This window comes from Ananas comosus, linkage group 19, assembly GCF_001540865.1.
Source record: "Ananas comosus cultivar F153 linkage group 19, ASM154086v1, whole genome shotgun sequence".
Classification (NCBI taxonomy): domain Eukaryota; kingdom Viridiplantae; phylum Streptophyta; class Magnoliopsida; order Poales; family Bromeliaceae; genus Ananas; species Ananas comosus.
The window spans coordinates 905883-916481 of NC_033639.1; the positions used below are offsets into that span (position 1 = coordinate 905883).

Consider the following 10599-nt stretch of genomic DNA (forward strand, 5'->3'; position numbering starts at 1 on the left):
CCTCTCTCTCTCTCTCTCTCTGTCTAAAATTCTCCTCAATAAAAACCCTCCTCTCCTTGGAGTTGAGGAGGAGGAGGCTCTTCTTCTTCTTCTTCTTCTTCTTCTTCTTCCTCTTCTTGGTCATCAATGGACTCCTCCTCCTCCTCCTCCCAAGTCCTCGTCGCGCTCGCGCTCTCCCTCGTTGGCGGCTTAAGCACTTCCATAGGTATCGCCATCTCCGTATTTGCATCCAGCTCATACTAGCAATTAGTAAAGAGTTTCTTGTCGCATGATCTTTTCCTGCGATTGTGGATGGGGGGTGTGTTTTGGAGAATTTGGGTTCTGGGTTTTCGATTTCGCGACCATATACGGTTTGTGGACCGGATTGCCATGCGTTTCCGTTCTCAATTCGATGTAAATGTGCAGTTTTTTTTTTCCTTAGTTACTGTACTTGCGTAGGGTTTTGATTGTGGGTGTAGTGTTGTTCGATGAAATGTCCATTAGGAGAAGTGCTGTGTTAAACCTTGGTTTGGGAATGCGGTGTCGAAGCACGCTTGCTTTCATGCTATTAAGGGCCCCCGGAAAATTTGAAAGTGCTTTGGAGTTTTCGTCCTCCGATGCAAGAAAATGGCGGGGGAAACTGCAATAGGGAAGTGTTGCGGTAGCGGAGCTTTAAAAGTTTCTCTTGAATTTTCCTAAACTAAGCCTAAGTGCCTATTTGGCCTTGCTACTGCTTCTGCTTTCGATAGCAGTCACCTCTAGTAAAGTGTTTGGCAAATAGAAAAGTTTGGTACTTCTGTTGTAGTGGGAATTAGAAATAAGATTTTCAGCCCCAAAAGTATGCTCCAATTTGGTCCTTATTACTTCTGCTGTGGAGAGAATTTTTTTATAGGGATCTAATATAATGCTTCTTCTGAAAGCACTGCTCAAATAATCACTTGATCCAATGGCACTATGTCCTACGGCAGAGCCATATAGTCCCTACAGTATTCTCTCAATTCCAATCGAATGCAACTGGGTCTAGTATAGTATGAATTGGCGATCAGAACCTAATAGCTCGTTTTTTTTTTTTGGCAAGATCTGTAGCCCCAAATTGGAGCTTTTGCATTTGGGTCTAAGAATTTCATTGCAGCTTTTTGGTTGTTAAATGGCATATTTAATATTTTTGAGGATTGATACTCGGGGCCCCTAAAAACCCCAACTGGGACACGATCCAATGACCTTTCTCGCTCTGTCACGCCTTACCGGGAAGAAGCCTATGTGCTGGCCTTGTTTGACGCAGACACTGTACTTGTAGGAATCGCACTTTATGTTTAAGTGCATATAAGAAGATGAAATTGGCTATGGTTATGAAAATTTGAAATGATTGAGGGAACACTATGACAAACTTCAAAATTATGCTACATCGGTTTACATGATGATGTCAAGTATGCATCATATGATATTGATTGTTTCATTGTTCAGAATTGACCACAAGAAGTCGGTGTCCTTTATTGTTGATCTTATTGCTACCCATGTAATCAAGTTAAAGGCCTCGTCATTTATTAATATCTTCACAATTGTTACATCTAAGAGAACAGAGTAGATTATGATATAATGAGGTTGGCTCTTCCACGAACAATATTGTAGCTGACCTTAAATCACCTTTCTTGAGAAACAAATTGATCCTCAACCAATCCAAAGCTCGCAAGCCATATATGTCACTTGATGTTGCTAGGAAGATTAGCTAAGCAACTAGCCACCTTACCTCGGTGAGGCCCTCTCTGACAAAAATGTTTATGTTAAGCTCAACCATTTTCATTGTATTTCATTGACTTACTACTCTATCATTTCTATTGTCATCTAAATCTAGTTTGTTTGCATTCATTCAAGTAATCTTGTAGGATAATTAAATATATTGGGAGAAGATATTAATATCTCACGTTTACATGCTATAGGTGCATTGTTTGTGGTTCTAAATCATGCTCCTAACCTTAAGATGCTTGGGCTTCTACAGGTGATCTTCTTGTTTTCTCTCATTTCATCAGGTCACTATCTCTTTCAATGCCTTCTTTCTAATGGCCCAAGCTCTTTAATTGATTCCTGTATCCCTCTTTTCAGGGTTTTGCTGCTGGGCTTATGTTGTCCATTTCTTTTTTAGACTTGGCTCATAATGCTCTCAATTCTATTGGTTTCTTAAAAGGGAACCTTTGGGTTAGTGTTATTGTACTTCTAATTAAACAGTGGCATCAATTTATTGCTTTTCTTTAGCTTAATGATTTCTTATTCATTAACCTTGTATTTTTCCTTGCAGTTCTTTGCTGGAGTTCTCTTCTTTGCTTTTACTGTAAATTTTATTCCAGAGCCAACCTTTATTGAACTGAAAGATGCAAGTAAAAAACAGGTCAGGATTTACTCTGTTCCTTAAAACATGCTGAAGTTCTTGTTTTATTCTCTCTGTGGAGTGTTGAAAATCATTTTGTCATTCATTTTTGGCTTGACAAAAAGCAGAGTGATGATGATGGATCTGGTAAAGACCTGATGAAGAAACATCGTCGCCAAGTTCTGTTTAGTGGAATAATTACAGCAGTTGGTCAGTGCATTTTGAAAATATTTTCATTTTCTTCATATTTATGAAGAATATGTTATGTAGGTGGTAAGAAAAATGGTGATGAGGATTTAATTCAAGCGGCCGTATTATTGTCTCTATTTGCAATTTGACTTTCTAAGACTAAGTTCCTACTCTAACTGTGAAATTGAAAACTGAAGTCGTTTCTATTGAATTTTTATGTTGTTTATAATAAGGTTTTAAGTGCCCGTCGGCACGGGCCGTATCCACCGTGCCGTACCGTGCCAACAAGATATCGGCACGATACAGATCCCGTGCCGATGGCACAGCTCAAAACCCTCTATTCTTTAAATTAGAAGTAATTTTCTCAATAAAGTTCAAAAGATGTGATAAAAAGACATAATAAATAGTTTGAATATTTTGTTGCTAAAGAAAATAAATATTTCATGCTATTATGTGTTGGCACACACGAATTTTTTTGACTGACATGCATCGGCATGGCTTGGCACGCACCGTGACGTACCGTGCCAGCAAGTTTCCGGCACGACCCCGTGTCACGGCACTTAAATCCTTGGTTTATAACCATGCAGATGTGATAATAATGTGGAAAACTATGAGAGCTTTTTTTTGCCATCAACTTGTTTTTGATATAACTTTGAAGATTAGGAGAAGGGATAGCTCAAAACAAGATTGAGTGGTGAATGAGGATTAGCTTGTTACTGCATGGATCGTGTAGTTATCTTTCTTTTTTTGCTACTTAACCATGATGGGCGTATTCATTGATACATAGTGTCACTACTCACTATATGCTTTCTCCTTTATGTTGATTAATACATGTGCTTAAGTGCACTATCTATGTTATAAACTTGTTTTTCAGATTGTTTTTTGGCTTAACATCTCCCATACTAGAAAATAAGGGTTGCTTGGTATGCTAATATCCTTAGGCTTTGCTTAATGAATCATTAAAAATTTTTCAGGTTTAGTGCTAAAAATCCCAAACTAGATCGTTTCATTATGTAAGTGGTTGTCACCTCTTAAGTGTATTATCATTTGTGTTCTTTTGAGCAACAATATTTCTCTTATTCAACTAGTTTTCCAAATTGCTGTAAGAGCAACTAATTAAAGTTTGGTAAGGAGAAATGTTGTAATAAGAAGTTACTTGATTCAAAACGAAGAGAGCACAAAGGAGATAGGAAGAGTCCTGACGGAGTACAGAAGCAAGAAGAAAATGTAATTTAAACCTTTTATTGGCAAGTGATACTATGGATCAAGACAAAAGGATTTCTGTAGCACATAGCAATTACCCTGTTCGAATATGTTTACATTTTGCATAAGCTCCTAATGTGATAAAGCATTTAATTGCGATCAGGAATTCATGATTCCATTGTTGGTTATGTCTGCGTATGCCTCCCTGTAAATACATATACTCTTTCAACTTTTTGGTGTATTATAGTATGATTTGCTATTATGACATGGATGTTCCGACATGTCTTTCGTGGAAGAGATTGTATGAATTTATTTAGTCATTGAGCTTAGATAATCTATATATAGTAAAACTATTTTTTGTTATTGGTACTAAAAGGTTTTTGGTTTCGTCTAATGATGCTCTGTTCTTATCGCAAGTTGCAGGTATTAGTTTACACAACTTTCCTGAAGGCATGGCAGTATTTCTTGGATCAATAAAGGTACATGGTAATCTTATAGTGAGATATTTCGTACACTTAATAGTTGAACTTGCTTTTTGGTTAGTTAGTGCCTCTGGGCTTCAATAATTGATGGAAAATTTGTTGACAAATTCCTGCAATCAAAGGCAACATAATTTGATGGATATTGTGGTACTAAAGACAACCTGCCTTGCGGCTACATGTATATCTGTAGTAATTATCTAAAAACATCAAGCATAACTGTATATCCCATATGGAAATACCAGGATAACTGTATATCCCATATGGAAATACCAGGATAAGGAGTTTTGGCCTTGATAAGAGAACTCACCCAAAGTGGATTTACAAAGTAGTCTTGGTCTCTAAGGTACAGTTTGGTTGGAGGCATGGTTTGAAGTGCCGCCCCGTGCTGCCGTACGGCACGGGGCGGGGGTCTCGCACTCTTGCGCGATACCCGCGAGGGTACTGCGGCACGGAACCGTGCTGTGGGTATTTTTTTTTTTTGGTTCTATTCGGTACTTGAAGCATCNTGGTTTTTTTTTTTTTTTTTTTGGTTCTGTTGGGTACCCGAAGCATCCAGGTCCCAAACTCCCCCCGTCCCCATCCTCGTCTTCTTGGACTTTTGCATCGGGAAGCGTACCACGTGTCAGCACGGAAGCATACCTGTGCCGTATCGTGCTAGGCAAACAACAGCATGCCTCCATGCCACGACACTTTAAACCTTGGTTGGAGGATTATTGTCCTTGGGAGGGGAATAAATTGAACACATGAGAACTATAATTCAGTGTCTTATTCTCTTTTTCTTTTGTTTGGGAATAGTGGCGTAATATGGAAATGTGGGCTGTCCATGTGATAGCACAATTCCATCTTCCTCGATGGATTTGCTATCCTCAAGGATAGGGCATTGCCAATCAGGATACTTGAAATTCACAATTCTATCCTGGAACATCTCAGCTCCTTAGGGTATGGTTGTTTAACTGAAAGTTGGAAGGGAGTGAAGTTGTTTTCGGCCGTAAATGCCCACTTCCGTTTTTGGTTTGTCGAAAATTAAATCTGCTCGTAACTCTACTTTCCCAAAGTGTTGTAATTGACTTCACCATAGGTGGTGGTGAATTCTTGTTATGGGGGAGAAAGAAATATATAAAAAAAACTGCTATAACTATTTTTCACCGTTTCATGTGCTAGTATGAAAATTTTCAGTAACACATACAAAAAGTGGGATAACTATAGTTCCAAAGCCATTGACTTTCTACTAACCAAACAGCAGTATAAAAATAATTTTATCTAAACTTTAGTTCAACTAAAAGTCATTTTCAACCTGAAATTTAGTTACCAGCAAACAAACAAGCTTTAATGTGCTTAGATTTTTTTCTTTTATGTTACTGTTCTTTTCATGGTTTGGTACTTGCCATCGGTTATTAAGAACTTTGTTGTTATTTACTGATTGGCTGTAAGGTGTCATGTAGATAAAATGTGCTCTCTCAAGCTGTAGGGACATGTCCACTTCGTATGAAATTTTGCATCTACTAAAATTTGTCTAAAGATTTTGCGATAACTTTGGTTACGTGAACTTTTGGAAAGCTTACTGTTCTGTTCTGCATAAATTAGGGACTTCGTGTTGGCCTTAACTTGGCTCTTGCTATTGCCCTACACAATATTCCAGAGGTAAATATTCAGTTCAGAACTCTTATATATTTTTATTGCATGTGAAGTAGGATTGAATTGTTTAATAATACCATCGTCCTTGTTTGATTGGAATGATCTTCTGCTCTATGTAGTTCATAAATTTGTCTGCTAATATGCGCTCAAAGGTTTATTGTATAAGCACTTTCCTATAGTTTGGTGTTGACAAATTTAAGCACAAAAGGAAATAATTACTGAGTTAAATGTGAAGTTGCTATTTGATTTAATTATTACAATCAACATGATAAAATAAGAAAGCCTTAATGTAGAAGGACAGAAAGAACCACTCAGTGTATCATCAAGCACTTTTCACATGTAAAAAATGCCGCATCATTTGAAGAACCATAGAATAAAATTAGAGGTGCTAAGCAACTTTAAGGAGGAGGTGCATGTTGGAGATTAAACAAATTCTAAATGCTTCTCGATAAGAGTTTAGAAGAAATCTAGTACATGCTATGGATATGCATAAGTTTATTTATTTAAATACTCAGCCTTTTGCTTGTAATGTTCAAGATGGATTTTTAATGGAAAGGAACTATTGATCCTTGCGCCTTCTATCCTAGTACCTTTTCCTCTTATCTTTTTTGTCTCCATTCCTTACGCTGGTCTTCTATTTTCTTCCCTTTTTGCTGAAGATTTATATCTATTATAATTGTCGTATATATCCTATATTTGTCATTATTTTGCTAATGTTGGAACTACAGAAGGCTTCTCTTGCATGATTTACGAACTCCAATTAGCATCACATTTTATAGCTGATGGATCTTAACTACACTGATGGGCTTTTCCTTTATGTGAGGAGTTAATTTCTTATTTAATCCTTCATTTATCTTTACTAGAAAAACAACAATTGATGGGCAAAGTTTATTATTCTTGGTCTTGTCAGAAGCAGAAGCTTTGTAGGTGATCTACCGACATTAGCATTTGCTTTGGTTGAAGGAAAGCACATATTTCGAAGTTTTGCTTGTCTGTCTTTTTATCATAATGAACCAACCGTGTTATGCTTGTTTATTTAGACATCATAATCTCCTCCAGAAATTCAATATTCCCTTTGGAAAAATAGTTATATGTATCATTAGTTTTCGTTTTGCAGGGTGTTGCTGTAGCTCTTCCTGTTTATTTTGCCACAAACAGGTAAAGTTCTTGAACCATCTAAATACTCATTGTTAGGAGAATTAAAAGTTAATAAGTAGCAATTGAGAACTATATTTACTTGTTACGTATTTTCTCTTATCTATTTTACAGATATATATACTTTAAGTTGTTTATTCCTATTAAGATTGTTGCTATTATTAGGCTCTAAACAATGCTGCTTCTCAACTGTGCTAGAGATGATCAAGATGTGGACATTACTTTAAATTGTTTTCTATATGTATGATACAGCAAATGGCAGGCATTCAAATTGGCGACTCTGTCAGGCTTTGCGGAGCCTCTAGGAGTTATTGTTGTAGGTGGGTATATTCTTATTATATTTGCTGAAGCACCTAAGATTCACATGATTGGAACCATGAACTATCCTGTCTTCAATTATTTTTCATTTCTATATATAAACTCATACATATTTCATTATTTGTAGAAATGAGGTTTCCCTCTGTATGCCTTTTTCTTCTTTTTTTGTACTTAAGTTTCTAGGTTTAGGTGAGTATTATATGACTTCAGCTATCTTTTGGTGCCATATTTTACCAAAGTTACTGGATGGTATTTCACATTTTTTTTTTAGCCTAATCAATTTGAATGGCTATTACCACGTTACAGAAGTGCGTAACCATTTCGACTTAATTTTTCAGTAGAATAATTCCCACCTAGCCTGCTTTTTATCATCTGAAAACAATCCCTACTATCCATGTGTTTCCTACTATTGCATATAATAGTCGAACTTTGCGTAGCTTATGCATGGAAGAAAACTTTGAGTTACGGTGTAACTTGGATCTCTATGAGTGCATTTGGATCTGGAATTCTTGCCTTCTTTCTCCTGTATTATCCATTATCACAGAATGAGTGAAAACAATGTGAATTTTCCATGTGTTTTTAGATTATAGGAATAACTATAGTTGTTACATAGATAACTAACAAAAACTATAATGAGATGGGGATAACTAGGAACGAAGTGAGGGATAGATCAATCCTGGGATTGCTGGAGCTACAATTCCTGGATTATGCTAGAATTACCTGGTTTTGAACAAAACAGCTATTTCTAAGCTTTATTTATTTCTTTATTTATTTTAAAGAAATCTCGAAAACTTTGCTATATGTGGGAATAATTTAAGTTATTTTCCTGTCATATCACACACTATAGAAACTTTAAAATGTTATCGTTCTTGAAATTTCATCTTTCTTCTTGGTTTACATTTCAATGGTTTCATCAACTTAACATTTTATAAGATTTTTAACATAAGAGGTACTCTATTTGCAGCTTTCCTGTTCCCAAGCAGTCTGAATCCCGAAATCCTTGAAGGCTTACTTGGATCAGGTTCATCGCTTAGTAAAATGACGGTCGTTAATTCCAACTCAAGTAATTAACTTGACCTCTCTTAGTTTGTTGCCTTCTCTTTTTGTGCAGTCGGTGGAGTGATGGCTTTTCTCACATTGCATGAGATGTTACCCCTTGCATTTGACTATGCTGGTCAGAAACAAGCTGTCAAAGCAGTCTTTGTTGGCATGGCTTTCATGTCTGCAAGGTTTGTTACAACACAACTTGAAAAATGTAGGATTATTTTATCCGTATCGTGGATTTCTTGTGGTCATATTCTACTTATAGTTTTAGGTGAACTGCACCATTGGTTGCTGAATGTACCACAGCTTCTCACGCAGACACATTCTTAGCTTTAGGGTAAATTGCACCATCACTGAACATACCATGGAGTTTCATTCAGGTCACTGAATTTGAATTTGTTGCAATTGACTCGAACTTCCATTTCTATTTCAATTGGGTCACTTGGTCAACTTCCGCTTACATCCCTTATAGTAGGAATGACATTGATTTAGCTACTGTATCATCTCCAGGAGATGATGTAGCAATCCGCTGACGACGTATTGTTGATTCAGCTTCCATGTCATTTCTTGAAGCTGATGTAACAGCTAGATCTTAGTGGTCTTAAGATGGCGTGGTGGTTGAATGAGCTACCACACTATCGCCATATCATCACTTGGAGAATGATATGGCAGCTGAATTAGCTTTCACTTCATTACGCTCTTAGGGAAATTGAATAGAGTTTGACAGGGTGACCTGATTGAAATATAAATTGAAGTTCGGTGATTCAATTGTAACTGGTTGAAGTTCAGTCCAATGGTTTAATTTTACTTAGTTCCAAGTTAAAAGTTGCATACATGTTATAGAACTGAGGTTGTCTGAGTCTGCAGTTTAAACCAAATCTCTACTTTTTGATCCTTCTTGGATCTTTTCTTGACATTGTTGTTAGACTTCATTTACTTGGCCACATATGTATCCGGTGGTCCATCTTGTGGGTTAAGCTAAAAGTAGAAGCTCCAAGGCTTCTGGCGGAACTTTAGAAGAGTTTTTAATTAATAAGATGTTCTCTTCAAATAGCATTTCTGACCAAAACAAGAACATTAGAGGTGTTTTGCCATCGGCACGGTCAATAGGCAGTAAATATGATTTCACATCAACATAAGCAAGTCTCTCCACTCTAATTTTATTTCCGTTGTTGCTAGGATTATTTATTTTTATCTTCATTTATTTCATATTGAACTTATGCCTTATCCTCAATATTTGCATTGGCAGCTTGTATTTCTTAGAGATCAGTGTTCCAAAGGAGGTGAGTTTGTAGAATTGAGGATACAACGAACCGTACTTTGTAAATTCCAGAATCTGACGAGGTTCCTTTCCTACCTCTGTTTCTCATCTGATAGCCTGTATTATACTTCTCATCAAGAAAAGGAAAACAATTCTTGTATTGTTATATTGAGGTTGTAACTCTGGTGATTAAAAAAACAGGCAGCATTTGTTCTTTCTATTATCATTGTCACAAAATCTTCTCTGCCAAACTCTTCTGATTATAGATAAGCCTATTACTCTAGTTTTCTTATAGTAATGTTCAAAAGCATATCTTTAAAACTGATTGCTGAATGGTTTTAGCACCTTTTTGGCCACTGCTTCTCAGTTGTTTGAAAGCGGTTGGAGGCTAATAGTTGGAATTGAGAAGCTTCTCATGAAGGGATCAACCCTAGCAATGTTGTTAGCATTTGTCAGTGGCCTTTCCTTGTGTTAAGTTGCTATTTGGTATCATCTAATATTAGCATTAAATTTGTCGCATACTCAGTTGGGGACAAAGCTTTTCATTGACTCACTATTTTGTACTTATACTACGGTAAGTATGAGAAAGATCTTTTGAGATGGATATCGATCATGTTGTCACAGTTTATAGATTGCATCATCTGTAAAGAAAGATTGAGACAATCTTCAAATTGACATGATTAACATGATTATCGACATCGAACACAAACTTGCAAACCCAAATTCAGCCCTTGTTCGAACTGTTTTGTCGTTGGGTCTCTGTTTGCTAATTTTAGCTTTACTAAAGCTCTATAAAACATCTCGTTATTTGATTAAATTTCTCTCCAAGTGCTCTGATCTATCTTGAGTTCAGTGTTCTGTATCAACATCTTTTCTATAATCTCAGCTTTACAATAACTGGGTAAATACAGTAGCAACTGATTTTTCTGTTTCTGAGTTGATCATGAATTGTATTATTGCCTGTCGCAGTT

General features: G+C 36.5%; 1 protein-coding gene across 2 annotated transcripts; it reads left to right on the plus strand.

Annotated features, from left to right (window-relative positions):
- On the plus strand, window positions 1-9879 carry LOC109725191 (zinc transporter ZTP29). Of its 2 annotated transcripts, none has more exons than XM_020254289.1 (12): window positions 1-205; window positions 1917-1975; window positions 2080-2172; window positions 2273-2362; window positions 2470-2551; window positions 4151-4212; window positions 5800-5856; window positions 6968-7008; window positions 7258-7325; window positions 8288-8344; window positions 8435-8552; window positions 9617-9879. In XM_020254289.1, exons 1-12 carry the CDS (start codon window positions 127-129, stop codon window positions 9660-9662), a joined length of 852 nt encoding a protein of 283 aa, XP_020109878.1. In that variant the 5' UTR covers window positions 1-126; the 3' UTR covers window positions 9663-9879. The 2 variants fall into 2 exon arrangements, with proteins under 2 accessions (XP_020109878.1, XP_020109879.1); XM_020254290.1 differs by having other exon boundaries at window positions 4157-4212.